This window comes from Dromiciops gliroides, chromosome 2, assembly GCF_019393635.1.
Source record: "Dromiciops gliroides isolate mDroGli1 chromosome 2, mDroGli1.pri, whole genome shotgun sequence".
NCBI classification, from domain to species: domain Eukaryota; kingdom Metazoa; phylum Chordata; class Mammalia; order Microbiotheria; family Microbiotheriidae; genus Dromiciops; species Dromiciops gliroides.
This window is the reverse complement of record NC_057862.1, coordinates 490720234-490747532: the sequence shown is the minus strand read 5'-3', so window position 1 is coordinate 490747532 and position 27299 is coordinate 490720234. Positions and strand designations below refer to the sequence as shown.

General features: G+C 36.5%; 1 protein-coding gene across 1 annotated transcript in view; it reads left to right on the top strand.

Moving 5' to 3' along the window:
* The window catches only part of GRHL1 (grainyhead like transcription factor 1), an 81250-nt gene extending 54373 nt beyond the window's left edge, over positions 1-26877 (top strand). Inside the window, exons 10-16 of the mRNA XM_043981014.1 lie at positions 6514-6601; positions 10052-10191; positions 11615-11652; positions 15629-15720; positions 18560-18645; positions 20624-20688; positions 25071-26877. Coding sequence (XP_043836949.1) covers positions 6514-6601; positions 10052-10191; positions 11615-11652; positions 15629-15720; positions 18560-18645; positions 20624-20688; positions 25071-25185 — 624 coding nt within the window. The 3' untranslated portion in view covers positions 25186-26877. The remainder of the gene's footprint in view (positions 1-6513; positions 6602-10051; positions 10192-11614; positions 11653-15628; positions 15721-18559; positions 18646-20623; positions 20689-25070) is intronic.
* The last annotated feature ends 422 nt before the right edge of the window (positions 26878-27299 follow it).

Sequence of the window (27299 nt, the reverse complement as noted above, 5' to 3'; positions counted from 1 at the left end):
TTTATGGCAGCCTTATTGCCTTCCAATTCTTTTAATCACATGTAATGAGGACTTGATAATATCCCAAATCATGAAAAGCTTTACAGATGTTTAGCTAAGACTGAATTGTTGTAGTTATTGAAGAAAACTGCAGACAATTTTATATGAAGGAAAATGTGTGGTCGGCTTCTAGTGGTGCTTTATGGGCAGTGCCCCTGGAGTTTCCTGTTACAAATACTAATTTAAAAGATTTAAATCAAAGCTTGATTTAATTTCTTGTGTCTCATTTCCCCTAAAGAGGACAGAGTACTTTTAAAAAAAAAACATTTTTTTCTTCTTTTCCACATCTCTCATGGAAACCTCATCCCATTTCTCTCAGGAGAACTACACTGGGCAGGTGGGGGGAGAGGAAAGAGGGGAAAAAGGAGGGCAAAAATGAAACTTATAGTCCCCCATTGCCCTATTTCATACTATACAATCCCTGAAATTACAGGTGACTCAGGGAACATGAAAGATGAAATCGTATTCTCAAAAGCTTTCATGTCCAGTTTCTTAATCTTAAATCACTGAGGTGAAATCCTTAATGAAACAGAAAATAATTACAATTTCCATGCTATGGAACCCCTTTTCACAATGTTCCCACACACAGAATTTGAAAATATTCTCTATGGACTTGCAGATACCTTTCTGGTTTCTTTGTGCCTGAGCTTTAGCTCCTATGTAACTCATATCCTATAGACACTCAACAAATATTCATGATATTTTCTGGACACTCAGTAAACATTAATTGGTAATTAAAGTTGTTTCCTTTTATTTTAGGTTATTTCTATTATGTCTCCTTTCTTCTATGAAACACTTTAAATGCCTCTTTGATTCTGTCTCTTTTTGAGAATTAATCCATCTCTTGTTGCATGCTTATTATCTCATTTCTCCATGTTCATGCTGGCTCAGTACACAATTTGGGGGGGGGGCAGGGCAATGGGGGTTAAATGACTTGCCCAGGGTCACACAGCGAGTAAGTGTCAAGTGTTTGAGGCTGGCTTTGAACTCAGGTCCTCCTGAATCCAGGGCCAGTGCTTTATTCACTGCGCCACCTAGCTGCCCCTCAGTACACATTTTGTGCCTTCTTCTGTGTTCAGTGACAAAGAAGAAATGGTCTGTTATCCTACAGAGGTATTTTGTTTTTGTTTTCTCCTAGGATAAAAATGTCTGTACACTTTTTAAAATATAGACTATTTTGTTAATGATTAGCAAGTCAAAATGAGAGTTTTATCTTAGTAGAGAAAATACTTTTTTGAAAATATTCCTTTTTAGCTATGTGGTACTTTGCTTGGATGGAGCATCATTATTAGAAATCTGTTCTTGTGGGGCAGCTAGGTGGCACAGTGGATAAAGCGTTGGCCCTGGAGTCAGGAGGACCTGAGTTCAAATCCGGCCTCAGACACTTAACACTTACTAGCTGTGTGACCATGGGCAAGTCACTTAACCCCAATTCCCTCACCAAAAAAAAAAAAAAGAAAAGAAAAGAAAAAAGAAATCTGTTCTTGCATCAGAAGGAATGAGTGTTTCAGAGAAAACTGAAGAAAATCTAGGACCCCCCCCCAAACAAATGGAGATTTGGCAGGAGCTGTCCCTGATGAATTTTTATGTTTTCCTGGCCCTCCATAAGGGAGAAAATTTTTAATGAAGTCCATTTACCACAGAGAGCTTTCCCTGAAGTCAAAACTGAATTGAATTAATGTAAAATTAAGTTGCAACCATACCAAGAAGATCTTCAAATTAATTTCTTGAGCCATGCCATTTTTGATCAAGAACTGATATAATTATCTAAAGATATGTTTGTTTTTCTTAACTTTCAATGTCATAGTAGGTTGAATTTTGGAAGTTTTATCTACCCACTACTTTGGCCATTCATGAATTTGATTTCTACCAAAAAAAAAAATTATATCCCTTTTGCTTTAGAACTCCTGGTAGCATTCATATATCCATTCTAATTAGGGAACCTAAACTGGTTCCAGACATTGTCTCTCTGGATAGTATGACAATTAAATGTGGGTATGAACATGGCCTACAGTGAGCTGCTTTTTTTGAAGGGTATGATTAATCAAGTCCTCACTTAGTCTCCTACTATTTGCATAACCTTGGGCAAATCACTTGAGGTTTAGTCTTTAGTTTTCTAAACTATGAAATGAAGGGTTTGAACAAGATAACATCTAAGGATCTTTCCAGCTCTAAGTCTGTGGTCATATCATAAAATCTCTGTGCCAGAAGCAACTCAAAGGTCATCTAGTATAACCCATATCTACACAGGAATTCTGTCTTAAAGCATCCCTGATAAGAATTCCAATGGTGTGGGGAACTCATTACCTTTAGAGGCAGCCTATTCCACTAAGTATGTTGTTGGGCACTCACCCACTAACCTTACTTAGTAACCTTCACTTGACCAGTCTGAGCCCCCAGAAATGACTATTCATTTCAATAACAGCATATTACATTCATAGCCTAAAAAACCTTTTATTTTGGGAAAGGTTTTCTAGTGATTTCTTTCTAGTTTATGATATTTATAAAAAGCCCTTATCTATTTTCCATTTCACAAGATGTTCGCCCCAGAATTCCAAATATCAAATAGAAATTTGCTTACATTTGAATTTTCACTACACTTAAAACATTTAACAAATTTATTAATGTGTCATCTAGTGGCCAAGTAGAAAACCACAGGCTTTTTTTTTTTTTTTAGTTGAGAGCAACTGTCAGGTCACTTTGATGATTTTTAATAAAGCTAATTACTTCAGGAAAAATTATCTAGACAAAAAGAAGATATCAATTTTAAATTCACAGGATGCTTTTTGAAAAAGGAAACTTTGGTCCCTTTAAATTGCTTATGTTTTCAGACCTTTTCAATGTAATGATCAATTGAAATTTTATCTCTTCTTTTTCTTTTAAAAATAGTGTTTGTTATATGGGATTTCTGGTGATGTAAAAAACCAAAAATAGAGATAAAAATATAGTTATTTTAAAATAAATTCCAAGGGGGCAAGCATAATTTTTCTTAAGTATAATGAAGAACATATTGATTTTAAAGCAGATTTATTATAAAGAAAAAATTTTGGAAGGGAAGAGGATTGTGTATATGTGTATATACACATACACATACATATATACACACATACATATGCATGCATGCATGCATATATACATACACCTCATATAATCAATATGTATAGTATAGTTGCCCAATAAACTAGTGGCTCTGATACTAACTTAACTGTTTTACCTTGGACAAGTTACTCTCTCTGCTACTTCCTTTTCCTCTGTAAAATGAAAATGTTGTCCTTTCCATATTTAATAATCAGATTTTGTATGTTTATAACCATTCTGTAGTACTTACAACATAATTTTACTATTCTAAATGGTTATAGTTTTATCTGTTTTCAAGACACATTATTTCTTGTGATATATTTGATACTAAATATTGGGTCAGGAATACAATCTCCATTTATAAAATACCTCCTATGGGACGATAGCAACAACAGTAGCAGTAGTAATAATAATAATAAATTTACAATATGAGTTTAGGGACACATTGTGATGAAAACAAAACTTGCATATATCTCTCCTTTATTTTCTCTGAGGCAAGGCCAGAGAAAGAACAAAAGGAGGTGTTATTCTATTGAAAGGGGCAGTGCTGAGTAAGGAATTGTCCTTTATGCACAATTATAACAGAATCACAGAATTTTTGAATTGCAAAGAGACATTAGAGGTCATTTAATCCTATTCACTTCACCTTTTCTTCCTTAGTTATTTACTTGTGTTTCTGGGGAACCTTCTATCCCTTTTTGAGCAGACTTTGTTTTAGGCAATCAGGATTAAGTGACTTGCCCATGGTCACACAGCTAGTAAGTGTCTGAGACTGGATTTGAAGTCAGGTCCTCCTGACTCCAGGGCTGGTGCTCTATTCACTGTGTCACCTACCTGCCCCATGAGCAGACTTCTATAGAATCTTAGAAAATATTATCCTCCTTGTCATTTTTTTTAACCTACTTGAAATCCTTTCTCCCCCAAATCTAGCATTTGAGGCTATCTCTGGGTAAGACATAGTGGTCACCTTCCCCCTCAGAGACCAGTTCTTTTTTTTGTGTGTGAGGCAATTGGGGTTAAGTGACTTGCCCAGGGTCACACAGCTAGTAAGTGTCAAGAGACCAGTTCTTTTTCAGGTTCCTGCTCAGACTCTTGTCCAGAATAACCCTTCCCCTCATTGTTTTCTCCATTTTTCTTCTGTTCTTAGCAGCTCCAGCAGTTTTCCATTTCTATCATGTACCTTTGCCTACTTTATGACCTTCTGGAACTCGTTTCTTCCTTCTGTCCAGGTGGTTTTAAATCACGGTGGTGCTTCTGTTTTCCCTGCCCTTACTGTACAAATGCTTTCTCATTACACATTCCTCCTTCTGCTCGTGGATAGTCTCACTAGAGCATAACTTCTTTTTTAAAATATTAAATAACTAATTAGAGACAATATTAAACATCAATTTAAAAACTACTATTTAAATTTAGATTCATTTCAACATAGAACATATTGTAATTTAACCTCTTCAGTTTTCCCTCACAAACAAACAAAACAAAAGAAAAGAAAAAGAAAGTAAATATATATTTTTTTAAAGAAAGTAAATGTAATTTTGCCTGAAAAATCTTTGAAGAGATGCTATTTTAATAATACCATTAGGCATATTAACAACAATGAAATTATTTTGTCAAGGGCATAAGTATTATTACAACTCTTACTGTATACTGTCAGATTGCTATATATCTTCTTTTTTTGTTTGTTTTTTGCAGGGCAATGAGGGTTAAGTGACTTGCCCAGGGTCACACAGCTAGTATCAAGTGTCCCAAGGCCAGATTTGAACTCAGGTCCTCCTGAATTCAGGGCAGGTACTCTATCCACTGTGCCACCTAGCTGTCCCCGCTATATATCTTCTTGATACTATTCTATTGCCCCCTTTTATCTCATCTGTTCCTTTTGAAGAAAATAGCAGTCATGAGTCATAGCACACCTAACCTCAGTGATGCTTGCAAAGTCACTGAATTAAAGAACTCTTGCGGGGCAGATAGGTGGCACAGTGGATAAAGCACCAGCCCTGGATGCAGGAGGACCTGAGTTCAAATCCATCCTCAGACACCTGACACTTGCTAGCTGTGTGACCCTGGGCAAGTCACTTAACCCTCATTGCCCCGAAAGGGGGGGAAAGATCTCTCGAAGAACACACCTTAAATGTTTAGAAAGTAAACAAGTATAATGGTGTCTGAATACAGATTGAAGCATAATTTTTTGTTAGTTCCTTCATTTGAAGTTTTGTTTTTGTCTGTTTTCTTTCACAACCTGGCTAATGAAGAAATGTTTTGCATGACTACTCATGTATAGCTTATATTGAATTGCTTGAGTTCTTGCAGGGAAGAGGGAAGGAGGAAGAGAATTTGGAACACAAAGTTTTTTAAAAATTGATGTCAAAATTTGTATTTTACATGTAATTTGGGAAAATAAAATTCTAAATATAAAATTAAAAATTAAAAAAGAAAGTGAACAAGTAGACAAAGATGAAAAGGGATACACAGTCAAGAACAAGGGAGGTAATCATCTCACTCTTCTTTGTAATGATCAAACCATATCTATAGAGTCATATCCAATTCTTTTTTTTTTTTTTTTTAGTGAGGCAATTGGGGTTAAGTGACTTGCCCAGGTCACACAGCTAGTAAGTGTTAAGTGTCTGAGGCCGGATTTGAACTCAGGTACTCCTGACTCCAGGGCTGGTTCTCTATCCACTGCGTCACCTAGCTGCCCCATATCCAATTCTAAGTATCACTCTTTGTAAGGAATTATCCTGAAAAACTAAAAGGGATTAAGAAGATGCCCAGGATAATGAGGGATCTAGAAAAGTTATGCATTTGAGGAAATTGGCATTGTTTAATTTAGTTTGGAGAAAGAGATTAGGACTGGGAGCGAGGGGTCATCAAAAGAGGACAGAATAAAGAAAGATAACCATCTTTAAAACTTGATGGATTCTCATGTGGAAGGGGTTATATTTATTCTCGGTTTAGGATCATGGGATCTGGAAGTAGAAAAGATTATCTTGTAGATTATCTAATCTGATCCTTTTATTTTATAGATCAAGAAACCAAGTCATGCTCAGAGGGCTGAATCAAAGTCCATGGATTCATAGATGGAAGGTTTCAGATCAGCATAAATGATTTACAGTCTCCAATTTTGACTTGATGTAATCAGAATTGGAAGAGCTACTGTTGATCAGAAGTATTTTTTTCTTTATAAACAAATTTGAAAGCTTTAGTGGACTATTTTCAAATGAAATAAATCGATTTTAAGGATAAGCTTTCCAAAAGATACTGTTATTTTAGGTTCCAGGAATAGATCACATTGATGACACATCTCCAAAGAGGGAATTGTATTTTCTTGGGGAAAAATAAAATTGGACCTTTTTTTGAGAGGACTAGACAGGCAATAACACCTTTTATCTTCTCTGATAGGGAGCTGAACGAAAGATCAGGGATGAAGAACGAAAACAAAGCAAAAGAAAAGGCAAGTGCACTGACCCCAGCTCCCAGTTGAACGCCTGTAAGTAGAAACGTTTCCACTAAGAGTTTAACACTTCATTTACTATGCAGAACCGTGGCTACAGTTATCAGCCCTGAAAAAAACAAATGACAGTATAATTGTGGCTGGTTTTACTGGTCAAGAAACAAGAGTGATGTAAAATGTTTCCTTTTCCACATAAGGAAACAGACACACACACACACACACACACATCAGCAATTTGACTGGGAACCACAGAGAAGATACATACATACGTATATACATATGTGTGTGTGATCTTTTCCAGTAAATGGACATATTTTTATTATTTTTAAACTAACAACTTTTGGAAATTTCTTAACCCTTAGTGGAAATTTTAATGTGCTGACACCTGTAGGTTCCACAGTTGTTCTGTTTGGGCATTTCATGAGTAATAATAATGATAGTAATGACTATTAGCTCACCTTTATGTAGCATGTTAAATTTAGCAGATATGATGCATGTGCTATTATCCCATTTCCAAAATGAAACAATTGAAGCCAAAGAGCTTAGTTGACTTGCTTAGGGTCACAAAAGGTAGTGGCAAGTCTCAAGCTTAGGCATCCTAACTCCAAGTACAATGTTCTTTCTACTAATCAATCAGTAAATAAGCATTTATTAACTGTATATGTACTGGGCCCTATTTTAAGTTAAGTATTGGAGATACAAAGTTAAAGGCAAAAGACAGTCCCTGCCCTTGAGGAACTCACAATCTGACAGGAGAGACAGCATGCCAATAGGTATGTATGAACAAGTTATATAGAGGATCAGTAAGAGATAATCAACACAGGGAAGGCACTGGAAGTAAGAAGGATTGGGAAAGGATTCCTGTAGAAGATGGAATTTATCTGGACATGGAAGAGACCAATAGGCAGAGATGAGGAGGCATTCTAGGCATGGGGGATAACCAGAGGAAATGTCTGGAGCTGAGAGATGAAGTATCATGTTTGGAGAACATTAGTGAGGTCAGTGTCACTGGATCAAATAGTACATGGTACAGGGAGGGTGGCTGGTATTTAGGTGTAAAAAGACTAGAAAGTTAGTGAGAACTATGTTATAAAGGGCCTTGAATGCCAGACAAAGGATTTTATATTTTATCCTGGAGATGACAGGGAACCACTGGAGGGATGCGTGCGTGTGTGTGTGTGTGTGTGTGTGTGTGTGTGTGTGTGTGTGTGTGTGTGTGTGTGGAGATTTGCAGCAAGCAGAGCTAACAGTAGGCTATTACATTTAAAATTTTAATATTACATTTAATATATATTACATGTAACATAAGATATTTTACATATTAGTTCAGAATTGAGGAGATGAAACTCTTTACCAGGATAGTGGCAGTATAAGAGGAGAGAATAGGACCTATTTGAGAGTTATTGCAAAGGTGAAATCAATAGGCCTTGGCTATAGATTGGATATAGGGGGTGAGAAAGAATGAGGAGTTGCGGAGGATACCTAAGTTATGAGCCTAGGGGACTGGGAAGAAGGCAATGCCTTCAGTAGTAATAGGGAAGTTTGGAAGAGGGGAAGATTTGGGGGAAAAGATATTAAGTTCATCTTAGGACATGTTGAGTTTAAGGTGTCTACAGGATAAGATGTCCGATAAGCAACTGAAGATGTGAGATTGGAGGTCAGCAGAGAGTTTGGGGTGTGGGAGGGAATACATAGATTTGAGAATTATAAGTATAGAGATGATAATTGAATTCATGGGAACTGATGAGATCACCAAGTAAAGTTAGCAGGAGAAGATAAGAGAACCTAGGACAGAGCTCTGTGAAATAGCCATGGTTAGCAGGTGTAAACTGAAGGAAGATCCAGCAAAGGGATGATGAAGGCTAGGTAGGGGAATCAGGGGAGAGTGATGTTCTGAAACTTAGAGATGAGACTATCAAAGAGAAGAGTGTGATCCATAGTGTCCAAGGCTGCAGAGGGGTGAAGAGAAAACCCCATTGGATTTGGCAGTTAAGAGATCTTTGGCAGCTTTGGAGAGAATAGTTTTGGCTAAATGATGGGGTCAGAAGCCATACTGTAGAGAGTTAAGAAGAGAGTGAGGAGAGAAACAGAGGACCTTATGAAATTGTTTACCTACAAAAAGCAGAAGAGATATTGACATTATTAGATGGAAGGGATGGAAGTATCAAGGTGACTTTTGGGGGGGGGGTTTGTTTGTTTGGGTTTTTTTTGTTTTTTTGGTGGGGCAATGGGGTTAAGTGACTTGCCCAGGGTCACACAGCTAGTAAGTGTCAAGTGTCTGAGGCCGGATTTGAACTCAGGTACTCCTGAATCCAGGGCCGGTGCTTTATCCACTGCGCCACCTAGCTGCCCCCAAGGTGACTTTTTTTTGAGAATGGAGAAGACATGATATGGTAGTGGGCAGTATGGAAGGAGCCAGTAGACAGGGAGAGATTGGAGTGCGGATGACAGGGAGCACTCTGTTGGAGGAGATGGAATTGGATGGGATCACTTGTGCAAGTAGGGCCACCTTTTTTGTTTGTGAGACAAAGATGGAGATAGTGATAGAAAGCATCTGAGTGACATGAGATGAGGAACAGAGGAGAAGAGGGAGCTCTAGGTGAATGTTCTCAATTTTTTCAGTAAAATATGAGACAACATTCTCAGCTGAGAAGATGGGGTGGGGGGAAGGGAGCCATGCGAGGTTTGAAGAGCAATGCAAAGGTTTGGAAGAGCCTCTGTGGAGAGTGGGATAGTACATCATGCATTCTCTTCTGTTTGTTTTATATCACTAGTTTTCATTTTCACACAACTTTTTATCCACCTATAGGAAGGAGAGAGAACCATTGCTCCTTCCTAGTTGCTGTTTTCCATGTCAATGTGTGTGCATTTAAGCATTTTTCTTTTGAACAGGCTGCCCGAATCAACACACTTGCCAACAAACCCATTAGTCCAGATTCTTATTACCACCCCTCAGTGAAGGTTCCTGATACCACTTTAGAGGACAGCAGTGTATGCAGCTAGGATTATAGGGATGGCTAGTCTATATTTAACATTTTTGAAGCGGGAAGAAACCTTGTTTGCTCTCTTTTGCATTTGGTGTATTTGGAAGGTGAAGAGCCGTTCACTAATATAGTATGATAACTGAGATCAAAGGGTTTTTCTGTCTTATTTTCAGATATCTGTAACAATTTTAACTGGTACTTTTCAGACTAGAACTAAGTATGCTTGGTCTGTGTTTTCTTTTGTTGTTTCTACTATCATTTTTTTCTCTTAACTTTGATAAAAGTTACACTTTTTGTTTAGATTTTGGATACAGCACATTCCCTTATATACAAACCAATTTGTCTTGGCCCTCAAAATGGAAACTTATGCCACAAGTTAAATATGAAAAGTACTATAACTTACATCTCATTTTTCTTATAAGTGATATAGAATGTTGTGCAGTGGATATCCTGATACCAATTTTTCTTTTGAAATCTGTTTCTTCCACTTACTCTCTTTCAGGTCTTGATATGAAAGTGCCTCTGCTTCCATCCCACAAAAGAATGGACATCACAATTTTCAAGCCCTTTATTGATCTTGACACTCAGCCCGTTCTCTTTATCCCCGACGTGCACTTTGCCAACCTTCAACGTGGGGCTCATGTAGGTGACAAATCTTCTGGGGGTCTTAGGATGTTGTTTGATTCTGTTATTTGTCCTTTCAGTGTTATTATAGGTAGGCATTTTTATAGTCAGTACTTTCATATTAAATGGATGCTCAAATTAAATGTAATTTGACTACCTTTTAAGAGTTAGCCCTTCAGAATACTAAATGGAAATACTATGATATCCTCAAAAATAGAATATCTTTTAAAAATATTTTTGTAATAAACACTTTTATATATAGTTTGGGGTTCCGATTTTTTTTGTGAGGCAATTGGGGTTAAGTGACTTGCCCAGGGTCACACAGCTAGTAATTGTCAAATGTCTGAGGCTGGATTTGAACTCAGGTACTCCTGACTCCAGGGCCGGTGCTCTATCCACTGTGCCACCCAGCTGCCCCTTGGGTTCCAATTTAAAAACATTTCTATTTAAAGTTGTGAGTCCCAAATTCTATCCTTCCCATCCTTCCCCTGGCCCCCCTCCCTGAGTTGGTAAACAATCCTATATAGGTTATACATGTGCAATCATGTAAAACATTTCCATATTGATTGTTTTATACAAGAAGACTCAAATAAAAGAAAAGAAAGAAAGTGAAAAACAGCATGCTTCAGTCTGTATTCAATCAATATCTGGAAGCAGATAGTATGCTTCATCATTAGTCCTTTGGGATTGTCTTAGATCATTGTAATTCTAAGAATAGCTGTCATTCACAGTTCTTCATTGCCCAATATTGCTGTTACTGTGTACAATGTTTTCCTGGTTCTGTTTACTTCACTGCATTAGTTCATGTAAGTCTTTCCAGGTTTTTCTGAAATCATCCTGCTTATCATTTCTTACGACACAATAATATTCCATTATAATCATATACGACAGCTTGTTTAGCCATTTGCCAATTGATGGGCATCCCTTTAATTTACAATTCTTAACCACCTAAAAAAAAAGAGCTGCTATAAATATTTTTTGTACAAATAGATCCTTTGGGGGAATGTCTTTGGAATATAGACCTAGGAGTGGTATTGCTGGCTCAAAGGGCATGCACAGTTTTATAGTCCTTTGGGCATAGTACCAAATTGCTCTCTGGAAGGATTGGATCAGTTCACAACTCCACTAACAGATACTAATATATCTTAGAAATCCAGAATGTATTTCACTTAATTTTGTTTCTTTAGTGTATAAAATTGGATTCTTGTTCTATGTTTCGCTTATTTTAAAAGATTATAAATCATCACATTGGGTTTCTAAATGGATGGAAAGGAATACAAATGTAGAAGAGGTCCACAAGCACTTGGTTTTGGGAGAATTGACTGAATGAAATTTGGTTCCATTTGGTCAGTAATCCAAAGCTATTTGCCTTTTGGTTTAATAAAACACCATTTAAAATGTATATTTTGAGTGTATTTTAAGACAACCTATTTTTTTTAAGGTTCTTCCTATTGCCTCAGAGGAATTGGAAGGTGAAGGGTAAGTTTTGTTTTTCAGTATTATTAAGATTATATGCTTTAGAGCTAGAAGGTATTATTGAAATTATTTAGTACAGTCTCTTCATTTTATAAATGAGGAAATTGAGTCCCAGAAAGGGGAAGTGATTTACTCAAATCTTTTGACTCCAATTTCAATACTCTTTCTACTTCCTATGCCAGCTTTATCCTACCTTTTTGAGTTTAGACCAATTTAGAATTCAAAGTAATACAGATATCCAAGATGATAGCATTTCTCTTTTAGTAGGGCAAATGTTTCTTATTACTAACCATCTAATCATAGGCATATAAGTTTCAAGTCTCAGGATGCATTTGGTTTTCCCCAGGTATGATAGAAAGTAGGGTGGGGTTTTTTTGTTTGCTTTTTTGGTGAGGCAGTTGGGGTTAAGTGACTTGCCCAGGGTCACACAGCTAGTAAGTGTCAAGTGTCTGAGGCCAGATTTGAACTCAGGTCCTCCTGAATCCAGGGCCCGTGCACTATCCACTTCGCCACCTAGCTACCCCCAAAGTAGCTATTTTTAACCAGAATTCTATGCTACAGGTATCTCAAGCACTCTCCTTTCCTGAAATGACTAATCTGTAAGAAAAACTAAAGAACCAGAAACTTCTGACATCACCACCTAGTGTTGGATGACCGATGCTTTCTGGTTCTTTGGAGCCAATAGTGTGAAACACTTGGGAATGGTTCCCTTTCTCCTGGTTTTCCCCTCCCTCTCCCCAAACAAACTTCTACTTCTAAACTTGGGCTTAACTTTTTTCCATGTATCTGCCACCACTTCGGTTTAGGCTGTCATTACCTTTATCTTGAAATTTCAATATTCTCCTAATTGATCTTCCTGCTTCCATTTTCTCCTGGCTCCGATTCCACTTTTACTCAGTTGTCAAATTGATTTCCCTAAAGCACAGATCTGACTGTGTCACTTTCCAATTCCATAAACATTGGTGATTCTGTTTGTTCCCTGAATGATGAACATAAGCATTTAACATTGGCATTTAAAGCCCTGTACAACCTGGACCCATCCTATCATTCCAGCCTTGTCATATATTACTTTCCTGCGCATGCGCACGCGCACACACACACACACACACACACACACACACACACACACACACACACAGAGTCAGTCAAACTGGCCTTCTTACTGATACTCACATATTGCACTCCATCTTCTGTCTCCATGTGTTTGCACTGGCTGTCCCTATCTGGAATGTCCTTTCTCCCTCTCTCGGAATCCCTAGATTTCTTCAAGGCCCAGTTTAAGCACCATCTTCTACATGAGGCCTTTTCTGAATCTTTCTTTCCTCCCCCTAACAGCTTCTTGTGCTGGGCTATCCCCAAATTGCCTTAGATCCAATCTGCATATAATAATACATGTATGTAGGGGCAGCTAGATGGCGCAGTGGTTAAAGCACCGGCCCTGAATTCAGGAGTACCTGAGTTCAAATCCGCCCTCAGACACTTGACACTTACTAGCTGTGTGACTCTGGGCAAGTCACTTAACCCCCATTGCCTGCAAAAAAAAAAAAATTAAAAAAAAATAATAATACATGTATGTACTTTCTTTCTTAACTAGACTTCTTGAAGGCAAGGACTCCTTTTGTTTCTGTCTCTGTATCCATACTGTCTAGCTCAGTGCCTGGTATATAATAGCTACATAATAAATACTGTGTTAATTATTCCCAAATCAATCCATCAGTCAATCAGTAAACACTGATTAAACTCCTCCTACCTGCCAGGCATTGTACTAAGTGCTGGGCATGCAAAAAAAGACAAAAGACAGTTCCTACTGTCAAGGAGCTTGCAATGTAATGGAAGAAAGCACACACGCGCCCACACGCACACACGCACACACGCACACACGCTATATACAGTATAAATAGGAAATCAAAGAGGGAAAATGCTGGAATGAAGAGGGGTTGGGGAAGATGGGATTTTAGTTGGCACTTAAAGGAAGCCAGGGAGGTCAGGAGAGGAGTTGAGAAGGAAGAGCATTCATTCCGGTTATGAGGGTTAGCCCTGGTCTCTCTTCTAAATCTAGTCCCATATTCTTAGCTCCCTGATTCATACACATTCATTCATTCATCAGATAATCTGGATGACTAATGGGCAAATGATGTTCTGTCACTGGGCCATAGTTTCTTCATCTGTGAAATGAGGGGGTCTTGCCAGCTGATAGCTGGTATGCCCTCTCATTCAAAACTGGCAATCCTATTTTACTATATGCCTAGCACTCTTCTCAGTGCTTTGGGGAATACAAAAATATGTAAAATGTGATCCTTTCCCATGAAGAATCTAGAATTGGCTGTCCTGTTGTCACTTCAAATAATGGCTTAAAATGAAACTTTATCTTCTACCTCAATCTAGCACCTGATTGCCCTATTTCTCTTAATGATATCATAGACTCATAGAATGTTAGAGCCAAAAGAGGCAGAAATACTTTAGAGTAATCCCCTCACGTTATGGATGAGGAAACTGAGATCCAAAGTGGTTACTTCAGTGAATCCTAAATTTAATGCTGGAAGGGATCTTAGCCACAATCTAGTCCAACCACCCCATTTTATAAATGGTAGAAGTGAGTCTCAGGGAGATGAAGCAACTTGGCTGTGGTCTCGCAGGTAATAAATCTGCAGAACCATGATTTGAATCTATTTTTCCATGTGTGTGTGATTCCAGATCAAATGAGCTTTCTTTTCTTCATAAAAAGTTTTATCACTGCCTTTCACTTTTTACAGTGCTGTCATTTCCTGTTTACCACCCTTAACCCCTGCATTGAATTCTCCCTTTTTTTTTTTTTTAGTGGGGCAGTGGGGGTTAAGTGACTTGCCCAGGGTCATACAGCTAGTAAGTCAAGTGTCTGAGGCCAGATTTCAACTCAGGAACTCCTGAATCCAGGGCCGGTGCTTTATCCACTGCACTACCTAGCCGCCCCCGCCTTCCTTTCCTTTTGCTACCATCTTAGTTTAGGCCTTAGCATTGCTTTCCTGGCCTTGGGTCCTCTGATGACTACTGTTTTGTAAAAAACCTTCAGTGGTTCTCCATTAAGAGGATAAAGATCAAATTTCTTATCTGCCACTCAAGGCTCCTTATAGTCTGGCTTCCACCTACATTTCTAACTTTAAGCTCATAGAATCATAGATTCAGAGATGGAAGAGAACTTAGAGAAGGTCATCCAGTCCAACCCTCTTGTTTTATAGTTGAAGAAATCGAATCCCAGAGAAGTTAGGTGACTTGTCCAAGGTCACAACGCAGGATGTAGTACATGGTAGAATTAGTAACTGAGCCCAGGCCTTCTGACTCTGAACCTGGTACTCTTTCTACTGTACTACACAACCTCAAGGCTCTGTTGCTCTTCCTGTCTGAACCTTCTACTCCAGTAATGCTGAGCCACTCACTTCTGCCAAACTAGCTGGCATGTTAGCCCTTCTTTGTGCCCTTCCTGGAATGTCTTTCCTCATAGGCAAATGTTCATTTCAAGGTCCAACTGAAATCCTGCCTTCTCTAAGAAATCTCCACTGCCCGCTCCCTGTAGAAGGGATCTTTCCCTTTTAAGGGAGTCAGTGTTTTGTGGTAATAAAGAGCATGGGACTCATCGTCAGGGTACTTGGGATCTAACCCCAGCACTTCCCTCAGTTTTCTCATCTGTAAAATGAAGGGTTAGGCTAGGTCTATCTGAGTTAAAGCTATCAGAGGCTTTTCAATCTCTTCCTGATCTAAATTTCTCTGACTGTGTTGATATTTGTCTAAACAACCCATTGGGCACTAATCATTTATTCTCTGATATTGTCTTTTTATGGATGTAAATCTTGTGTTCCTAACTAGATGTTAGGTTCCTTGACTGCAGAAACCAAATTTCTTAACATTTTTATGTGCTTTGCACTTGCTAAACATTCAGTAAATTGTTGTTATTGATATTTTTTATGGATAAGGCCAGTAACAATATAGTTGGGGTTAATTTCAGGTCTAATATGAAAAGGGGACCATATGGAACTGAAGATGACTTTACTACTACACCTCCTGCTAAGCTGACCAGGATAGAGGAACCAAAGAGAGGTTCGTTTGCACTAGAGATGTGTGGTGGATATTTTATGTCAGAAGAGAGATTTAGCCAACTATTTATACAGTAACGTTATAGAGGACCTTTGTCATTCTCTCATGAGGATGATAGCTTGAATATATGGTACTTTAAGTTTTGCAAAGTATTTACACATGGCATGTGATTTGAAGATCCGTTGTTATTTTAATTATAATAATAACAAAGAAATTTACGTGTTACAGGCATGACAGGAACGCTTAACCTACTTCCCATCTCCTTGAACCTGGAGCTGTCTGTCCTCTGTGGATTCTTCTGAGCATATCAAACTGAAATTTATTTTTTTAGCCAAAATATCTTGTAGTTGAGCAATGATTTATTGCTTAGAAGAAGAGAGATCTCCCTGGGGGCAGACATTAAGTCATGACCTTGCTTTTTCTATAAGTTCCATTGGTATTTCAACATGAACATTTTGTAGTAAGGCATAGGCTTAACAAGCCAGATGCCTGCACAAAGTAGGATTGAGCACTGTGAGAGCACCAAGACTAGTAAATCATTGACTCTGCTGACACAGTCATGGGAATGGGCATTATTACTGAATATTAGGTAAGTTAAAGCACTGCAGAGAAGAATGTTATACAATCCATCATTCAGTACTAAGACATTCAGTTGAAATGTTGATATTGAGATTAGCCAATAAACCAGAGTAATTCAGTTCTTGCTTCAGATTCACCTAGCTGTGCAAATGCAATGGAATCAGTTTGGATGTTCCACAGCCATAATCCCAGCAAGAGGACAATCACAGGGGATGGAATGCTTATGTCAATGTTTTATCGTTTTTAGGTTAATTAAGGAAAAAAGGGAATGCTAAGATTAGAAGTTTCCCTGGATTTATGAGCTCTTTCTTTTCCTCTCCCCATTCCTCAGAGGTTTTATGTGTGGTTATGGGAAAGGGTATACATGAGTATGGGCATACTTTATATTCTTTGGGGGGGGTGAGGCAATTGGGGTTCATTGACTTCCCTAGGGTCACATGGCTAGTAAGTGTTAAGTGTCTGAGGCCTGATTTGAACTCAGGTCCTCCTGACTCCAGGGCCGGTGCTCTATCCACCGCGCCACCTAGCTGCCCTCATACTTTATATTCTTAATCCCTAAATAGTGACTTTTGTCTTTTTAAATATTTTCTGTGAAAAAAAATATTTTTTTTAACTTTCTATACACTTCTAAGGCAAAACACTGAACCAGAAGACAGAGAAGAGTAGTTTGTGGGTTAAAACTGAAACAGAACATATTCACTACCACAGCCAACACACATTAGAGAAGAAGAAACTGAACGACTTGGGAACATTGTAGATGGAAGATAGGAAATGGAGACTCAGGGAAACTCATAGAGCTAAAAGGAAATTTAAGAGACTCAACTAGTCCAGTGGTCTCAAATTCAAAGCACGTGTTTGATTTATTCATTCAATAAAAATAACATTCTTTATGTAAGGTACCATGAGCGACTCTAGAGATAAAAACCAAAAGGAAAAGAAAAAAAAGAAAAGCAACACCCTGCTTGCAAGGGTCTTATGATTTATTGGAGGAGATAAGACATATACATAAATCAGTGTAATCGAAGGCAGAGATTGCTAGGTGATGCAAAGGATAGAGCACTGGGCCTGAAGTCAGGATGACTCATCTTCTTGAATTCAATTCTCAGCTAACTGTGTGACCTTAGGCAAGTCACATAACTCTGTTTGCCTCAGTTCTTCATCTGTAAAGTGATCTAGAGATGGAAACAGCAAACTATTCCACTATCTGCAAAGAAAACCCCAAATGAGATCATGAAGAGTCAGATATGACTAAAATCAAATAAATAACAATAGCAAAGAGATGGGATGAGAGCAAATGAGAAATCAAGATAAAGTGATCTAGGAATATTTCAGGAAAGGGGATAATATTTGAAGAGGATGAGGGAAGGCTACATGGAGGATTTGGCACTTGAATCTTGAGGGAAGAGAAGGATTGCATATTTATATCATTAATCAATTTGTACTTCTTTCTAAATATTTGTTCCTCCCACCTCTAGTCTATGACAAATGACAAAAGACTTATTCATCTAAATTCATTTTCAGTCAAGCACGTGGTGAAATGGGTTCTAAGCAGCCCGTAAACTTAGAGGCTATAAGCAGCTACCTATGGTTTTGAGGCTTTTAGTCTTTCCTTTTCCAAAAAGACCCACACTGATAGGTTCCTGTTGAGATTTAAATCTACTAAATCCCATCTTTGTGCCTTTGCCAAGCTGTCACCCCCCCTTATGTAGAATTTGCTCTTCCCTGACCTCTGTGTCTTTGAGTTCCTAGTTCCTTTAGAACTCAAGCACACCCTTCAATATGAATCCTGAATCTCCCCTTCCCAGCAGCTGCTGGTATCTCTCTTCCAAAATTACTTTTGCATGTACTTACAAGTACATATTTTCTCTCCCTGTGGAGTATATGTTCCTTAAGGACAATGACCAATTCATTTTTGTCTTTGTAGCTTCAGGGCCTACCACAGCACCTGGCATACATAATAAATGTTTATTGAACGAATGATTGATTTGCCATAATGAAGCTCTAGAACAAGGGTATTCCATATCTGTTCCATGGCTGGAATTTTTTTTTTACTAAACTGTTTAAAAAGTTAAAATAAAAAGAAGTTGAAAATTGAGTAAATTAAGGCATATTTTGTGATGGTTAATGTGTATTGACTATAATAGTGAATATGTCTTATAGTTTTAACCCATAAGCTTGTTTTACTTTCATTCATGTGTATTTTGGGGGAGACTTCGGTGAAATTCATCTCCTCTCTCCATGCCTTTTCCCTCTTGACTTTTAGTACTGCTCTATGTTCGAAAGGAGTCAGAAGAAGTTTTTGATGCACTGATGCTCAAGACTCCATCTTTGAAGGGCCTAATGGAAGCTGTAAGTAATACTGTATATAATATTTCTTTCTAAATTTTTCTTTTTGTGTGTGAGCTTAATAATAATCAAGAAACAGAAACATTTCAATATAAAAAGAACAAGAAAGAGGATTATATAAGAAATTTTGAACTCTGTTACATGGTGAGGTGTCTCTGTGTGTGTATGTGCATCCAGAGGTGGCTTTGGGCTTATAGCCCCTAAGTTATGGTATTCATAAGTGTATGAATACTTTACAAAGACAGTAACAAAATTGCTCTATTTGTTTGTGTCCTTTTGTACATTTTTTATTTTCTTCTTTGCATTATAAAAATGTTTTATTGATACTCACTTCTTGCCTATCACTTCCCACTAACCTACCATCTACCTCCAAGTAGAAGCGCTCTCTTGCAACAAATAGTATAGACTATCAAATATAGAGTATTTAAAAAGACAAACCTCCTTTTACATTTTTTTACTTAGTAGTACCCATTTTAGCTTACAAAAGATTTTGAGAAACTATCTGATTTCTTAATTATGTAGGAATTTTTTGTTGCAATAATTCTTTAAGTAGTTATCCATATAAGTAGGCTTTTTGAGTTCATATTCAATAGAATTTTTTTAAAAACCAGGATTGAACTTGTATTTTTATTTAGATTATTAGTCCTATACTATATTTATGTTATATAATATACTATGAAATTCCTTGAATTTATGTACTTGGTTGAATAAAAAATATAATATAAAACCAACAAGGTATTTTAACCAAGAATTTGAACACTTGAATACATGAAAATGTTGGCCCTAGAGTGTATCATTTAAATTTCTAATTAGGGAATCACTGTATTTATGCCAAAATTATATATACTTACATTTGGGAGAAAAAAAAGTTTAGAGGGATTAAACTAGTTCCTAAATCTGGCCTTAGACACTTACTAGCTGTGCGACCTTGGACAAGTAACTTAATCCCTTTTGCCTCAGTTTTCCTCATCTGTAAAATTAAGTTGGAAGGGGGCGGCTAGGTGGCGCAGTGGATTAAGCACCGGCCCTGGATTCAGGAGTACCTGAGTTCAAATCCGGCCTCAGACACTTGACACTTACTAGCTGTGTGACCCTGGGCAAGTCACTTAACCCCCATTGCCCCGCAAAAACAAAACAAAACAAAAAAATTAAGTTGGAAAAGGAAAAGGCAAACTACTCCAGTATCTTTCTTTGCCAAGAAAACCCCAAATGGGATTTTCATGGCTGAAATGACTTAACAACAAAAAGCTATTCCCATAATAACAGAAGCTATGTCTCATAAACTTTTTTGCTGCCACTAGAGATTTTTCTTATATGACCTCAATAGAGCAAGCCAAGGACTCAACTGATCATACTTGATCTTCCCAGGTTAGTTTTCTATTTGTGTCATATTTATAGCATTAGGAAAAACTAACCTGGTGATTGCCCACCTTGTTCTCACACTGTGGTGAGCTTCAGGGAATCAACATATGTTGCCCAGATTATATCGATTAATGAAAATAGTTTAGCACGCACGCTCGAGCACGCGCGCACACACACACACACACACACACACACACACACACCACCACCACCACACTGAATTGTTAATGATGGGGCCCATCCATAGCCTGGAGGTTGGAGAAGGGAGTTGGATTATGTATACCTATATCTTTATAATATGTGTAATAAGTATGTATATTAAGGGTAGTAATTATCTGGAATGAGTATAGTGCATAAAGTGCTAGACTTGGAGTTAGGAACACTAGGGTTCAAATCCTATCCCTGAGATATTTACTGGCATTATGTCTGTGGGTAAATAATTTAGCCTTTCTGATTATCTGTTTTGTCATCTGTAAAATGGGGAAAATTATATTCATAGCACAGGATTGTTAGAAAGATCAAATGAGATAGTGTATATGAAGTACTTTACAAACAAATAACATAAAATTATAAAAAAATAATAGTGTCCTGTAATTAACAGTGCTTTGTTCTATCTTAGATATCAGACAAATATGATGTCCCTTATGATAAAATTGGAAAAATCTTCAAGAAATGTAAAAAAGGGTGAGTATTAACTGGCCTCTTTAATAACATTAATTTTGTATACAATTGTTTCAAACACACATAAGGAAACATTAATACTCTTGGCTATATTTTTATAAGGAATTAAATATAAAACATTTCCATACAGTCACTAAGGCAACCTTGCTAGTAGGTTTTTAAAAATATTAACTATACCTGACGTTAAAAAAAATTTAATACAGCATTTATTTTTATTCAAGTTTGCATTTAAAACTATTTCCAAACCTTAAATAGTAAGCCTATTATATAAAGTCACCTCTAATGATAATGACTGTTAAAAAAAATCATAAAAATCAGAATCATACAAGGGGAGGGCCTTCTTTTTGTGGGGCAAGGAGGGTTAAGTGACTTGCCCAGGGTCACACAGCTAGTAAGTGTCAAGTGTCAGGCCGGATTTGAACTCAGGTCCTCCTGAATCCAGGGCCTGTGCTTTATCCACTGTGCCACTTAGCTGCCCCCTGCCCTTCTTTAATATGATCAAAGTGTAGATAAGTCAAGAATTAATAGTTTTTGCAACAGAAAAATACTGGAAGCTTTCCCAATAAGTATGAGAGTAAAGCAATACTCTTCCCAGTATTTGTTATAGTTCTAGGAATGCTAGAGATAATATGGGAGAGAAATTAAAGGCACAAACTTCAGTAAAGAAGATATTAATTTGCTAAGAACACACTCAAAGTTTATGTAAATACAAGTACAAAACTTTTTTATAGGAATTAAAGAAGACAAGTAAATGAAGAGAGATTCAATGTTCATATTTGGACCACATTGCTATAATAAAATGATCTTATTTCCTAAATTATAGACCTAGTATTAGAACAACTGGACTACAAAGAAGTTACTTTCTAGGAGAAGACAAAATAACAAAATTCATTTGGAAGAACAAAAAAGGAAATAATGAAAACTAGTAGAAAATGAGTAGTAACCAAAACTATTTGATTCTGGTTAAAAAATAGAAAAGTAGAACAGTGAAACAGCCTGTATAAACATAACCTAAAAACAATAAAAAACAGTAGCCCAGTGTATGACAAATCCAATAACACAAACTACTCAGTATGGGACTCACTAATCAATAATAACTGCTGGCGTAACTGGAAAGCAGTTTGGCAGAAAATAAGTTTAGACAACCACCTTATATTACATAGCACAAGCTCCAAATGGATATGTCATCTAAAAATAAAATCACACCATTTTGAAAAATTAGAGAACATAAGGAGGTACACTCAGATCTATGGTAAGGGGGAGAATTTTTAATCAAATGTGATGATCATAAAAGATAAAATAAACAGTTTTCATTATGTAAAATTTAAAAGCATTTACATGAATCAGTATCACTAAACTAAGGGCAGATGCTATCCAATATGGAAAAAACATATCAAATATCTATTATAAGTCTGGATATAGGATATTGAAATATGAAAAAGCAGGAGTCATTCACTACTGAGTGGGTCCAAGGATATAAAGAGTTTTCCTTTTTCTTTTCTTTTTTTTTTTTTTTTGGTGAGGCAATTGGGGCTAAGTGACTTGCCCTGGGTCACACAGCTAGTAAGTGTCAAGTGTCTGAGGCAGGATTTGAACTCAGGTCCTCCTGAATCCAGGGCTAGTGCTCTATCCACTGTGCCACTTAGCTGCCCCAAGAGTTTTTCAAAAGAAGAAATGCAAACCATAAACAACTATATGAAAAAATGTTTCAAATCACTAGTAATAAAAGGAATGCAAATTAAAACAATTCTGGGATTTGTCTCACATTCATCAGGTTGACAAAGATGATCACGTTGGAGAAACTATGGGAAGATAGGCTTACTATATACTCTTAGTAGAGGTGGGCATTGGTCCAACCATTCTGAAAAAAAATTTGGATTTATTCTAGGAAAGTCACTAGAAGTGTTCATGTCATGCTGTTTGGTTCAACAATCCAACTAGTGACTTAAAAGGGAAGATAAAAGATTCTGTATATGCCAAAATATTCATAGCAGCATTCTTTGAGGTAGCAAAAAAAAAAAAATGGAGAGGGAAAATGTTCTTATCAACTGAGGAATGGCTGAACAAACTGTGGTAAGTGAATGTAGCCAAATTCTATGGTGCTATAAGAAAAATAAATAAATATGAGGAATTCTGAGCTACAAATAGAATTATTTGAATTGGTACAGAGCAAAGTAAGTAGAATCAGCACAACAGAGTATACAATGATTAAAATAATATAAATGAAGACAACACTTCTAAGCTGCTGAATCCAGATCAGTTGCAAAAAAATCCATGAAAAATACTCCCTTTTCCTAGGTAGGTGACTAACTAGGGGCTGACTATCAGAACAAAATGTTATACACCCTGTCAGACATGTTCATTTTGTCAGTTGGTTTTGCATAACTGTTTATCTTTGTTAAAAGAGGACATGGGGTATATTTTGGGAAATGACTACAATGATGAAGACAAAGGAATTGATGATTTTTAAAGTAATAGATAAGACAAAAATAAAATAAATTTAAATTTGTTATTATCAGCCATTTCCATACTTAGTAATAAAGGCAACTGAATTCCAATGTTCAATTATAATGTTTTAAAGTGTCAGGAATCAAAATATGTTTAGTTTATATAAACATGAATTGCCTAGAACTTACTACCCTTTAGTTGTGTGATACTTCGGGATTTTATGAAGCTGAGTTTTTGGCATATATATACACTAAGTCACCTTTAAAATACATGGTACACTCCAGTTTTAAAGAACAAACAATAATTACATCTTTCTGAATAGTCCTATTGAAAAGGTTTGAGTGTGCGGCACTCTTAAAAGAGCATTACATTTAAAATTCAGAGACCTAGGTTAAGGTCCCAGTTCTTCGACCTTAAGTAAGTCATATCCCTTTTCTAGGCTTCATCTTGGAAATTAAAAGGTTAGACCAGGTGACCTTTATGGTTCCTTCTGGCTCCAAAAACTCGTATAAGTGTAATGATACACTCCTAGGAATAGATTGTTAAGAATGTCCTACTGCTATAGCTATTCTTATTAATACGTTTTCTAATGCCAGATTAATAGGAGCTTTTTTAGTAATAAAATTTTGATATCATTTGGTTTTATATCACCTATATTTCCCAATGTGTCCCTTTTTTTCTTTCCTTTCCAAAGAGCCATCCTTTATAACAAAGAGTTAAAAAGAGGGGAAAAGGGGCAGCTAGGTGGCGCAGTGGATAGAGCACCGGCCCTGGATTCTGGAGTACCTGAGTTCAAATCCAGCCTCAGACAATAAACACTTACTAGCTGTGTGACTCTGGGCAAGTCACTTAACCCAAATTGCCTCACTAAAAAAAATTAAAATTAAAAGAGGGGAAAAAAATCAGTTCAGCAAAACTAACACATAGAAAATGTCTGCCATCATATACAGTGTTCCACATCTGTGGACTTTGACTTCCCCAGAGAAGATGAGTAGGTGCCTTTTCTTCTCTCTTCTTCAACACCAAGCTTTGTCATTATAATTTCATAACATTGAGTTTCATTTGTTTTGTTGTTCTTATTCTTTTTATTTATACTCTTGTTGCTGTAGTCACCATGTATGTCATTTTCCTGACTCGGTCTACTTCACTTTATATGTTCATCTGTCTTCCCATGCTTCTCTATCTATATTCATCATTTCTTACAGCACAGTAATATTACATTACATTCATATACTGCAACTTGTATAGTCATTCCCCAGTCAATAGGTATCTACTTCATTCCTAGTTCTTTGCTCCTACTAATAGTGCTGCTATATATATTTTGGTATATATGGGGTCTTTCTTTTTTTGTTCTCTAAGTATATGTCTAGCTATGTAATATATGGTATCTGTGGATCAAAGGGTGTAGACATTTTTAGTCATTTTCTTCACATGATTCCAAATTACTTTCCAGAATAGTTGAACTAATTCACAGCTACACCAAGTGCTTTTGTGCTACAGTCTTTCCACAACCTCTCCAACACTGGCTTTTCTTATCTTTTTTCTGTGTTTGCCAATTTGCTTAAAGATGTTTAGATTTGCACATTTCTTATTATTAATGATTTTGAGAATCCTTTCATACAGTGGTTAATAACTTGCAATTCTTTTGAAATATTTTGTTCAAGTCATTTGAATACTTACCCACTTGGAAATGCCTTTTAGTCTTGTATATTTTTGTTAGTTGTCATAACCTGACTATCAGGCTCTTATCAGAGATTTTTGATATAAAGCTTTTTTTCCTCTAGGCAATTACCTTCATATCCTACTTGTCTTCATTTTGTTCCTGCAAAAGTTTTTCAGTCTCATGTAATTTAAATTATAATACTTTATTCTGTTGGTTCTTAAAATTAAGTGTGTAATGTGACAGTAAATAACCCTGACCTTTTCTCCACACTTAGAATCCTGGTGAACATGGATGATAATATAGTAAAGCACTATTCTAATGAAGACACCTTCCAGTTGCAAATTGAAGAGGCAGGAGGGTCGTACAAACTTACTCTTACTGAGATCTAAAGACAAGCAAACCCAGAATTCTACCTGGGTTAAATGAAGGTGTTCAATGGACCTTTTTGTTGAACTGCAGGAGGGTGCAACAATGAACCACTTCCCAAAGAGGAACAGTTGTGGAAGTGATTCATGCGAGTGCTTGAAGGGGACAAAAGAGCATTTGGATTGGAAATGGTAACATTGATATATTTTGTCTTCTTCAGATGACATGGAATCAATATGTGAAATTTATAATAGTTTACATTTATAGAGCGTGTCACAGCTACAAAGTACTTAATACACATTGTTTCATCTGAGCCTCCTAATAACTGAGGCAGATAACAGCGAGTACTATTATCCCAGTTTTATAGATGAAAAAACTAAAATTCAGAGAGTAATCGCATAGTAGGTGGTAAAAGCCACATCTAAACCTGTACTTTAAGTAGACTGCCCTTCCCATGGTACTGTACAACGTCTAAATTTAGTACTAAAAGACTATTTATCCCATGGTTTTGTGAACTGGTTCACCAGTACACTGCCATTTACCAATTTCTTATCTGTTCCACCTTCTTACTTATGAAAATTTAAACAAAGAGCAATAGATTTGAATTTAAGCTTTTCTTACCCTCAACTAACTTGAGTATCTTGTGAGACTGTCTCATGCTTGTGAGAGTTAGACATTATTCTGTAACCTCTTTTCCTCAATAAGTGTTTACTAAATAGGTATGATACTGAAATCTTTCTTTGTAACTTTCTTGGACATATAATAATGGCCTTATGAAGAACTGAAATGGGTTATAGTATAAAATCATTTTAGATAAAGCTGTATTGTATATAAGTGCAATATATTTTTGAAGGTTCTGTAAATGTATGTATATATATGTCACATAAATATATAATATATAAATATGGTATTCATGTACATATAATGATAAATGCAATGAAAGCTATCTCAAAGAAATTCCACAAACCAAGGTAAAATTATTTTTGATGGTATGCACCAAGATGATCAAATACAGCATTCAAATGTTTCTTTGATAATGTTTTCCCAAACACATGTATTTATTCCATAGTATAGTAATACCTTTTAGTATTCTGTATGAGGTGGCTGTGTCCAGGTTTTGATATTACATTAACAAGTGAAATTTAAAAACAAAAGACTCCTATACTCATTTATGTTGTATATGTACTGGACAAATATGCCTTCGTTAAGTGAACAAAAATGAATGAATAGTTAATATTCAGTAAATGATAAAACTTAATTCAAACTGGAATTCTTCTTAATCTGCTGGGTTGGAGATGAGAAAAGTTCTACTTTAAAATGCTTAGAAGCCTCAGACTTTGGTTCTTTTCTATTACAATTTTGGGAAACATTCATGAATTTATGACTAAGTTACTATGGCAGGGGAAGTTTTGTATACATATAAATATATCCAACTACTGAAAAATGTAAATTTATAATACAACTACAATCACGGGTATTTCTTAGGTTCAGGGATGATATAGCCTAGGCCCTTTGTACAAGTAGAATCGATAGCAATATTTTTGTGTTTCAAATATTTTAATGAAGTATGTGAACTAAATTGATGATTTGTTTTCTAATATAAGATACTATGGGACACGGGTCATATAACACTGTTTTATATTTTGTTTTATGAAACTGATTTTTGCCTTGTGTGCTGTTTTTAATTGTATCATTGAAGATGTATTTTAAGACAAAGGGATTAAATTTTATATGTCTATTTCTTAATATGACTTTCTCTTATATGGTCTCTCAGTTTGACTTTATCTTGGCGTGAACCAGAAAAGGATGTTGTCTTCTTAATTCCTACTTTCTTGCCACGGTTAGGTAGGTGCAGTGGATAAAGTGCTGGGTTTGGAGTCAGGAAAAGCTGAGTTCAAATCTAGCCTCAGACATTTACTAGCTGAATAACCCTAGGTAAATCATTTAAACTCTAGAGGCCTCAGTTTCCTCAACTGTATAATGGATATCAAAATGGCAACTACTTAATAGGATTATTATGAGGATCAAATGAGATTATCTGTAAAGTACTTAGCATAATGACTGGTACATAAGTAGAGACTTAATAAGTGCTTGCTTCCTCTCCCCTCCCCCATATATACACATAGCCATCTACATG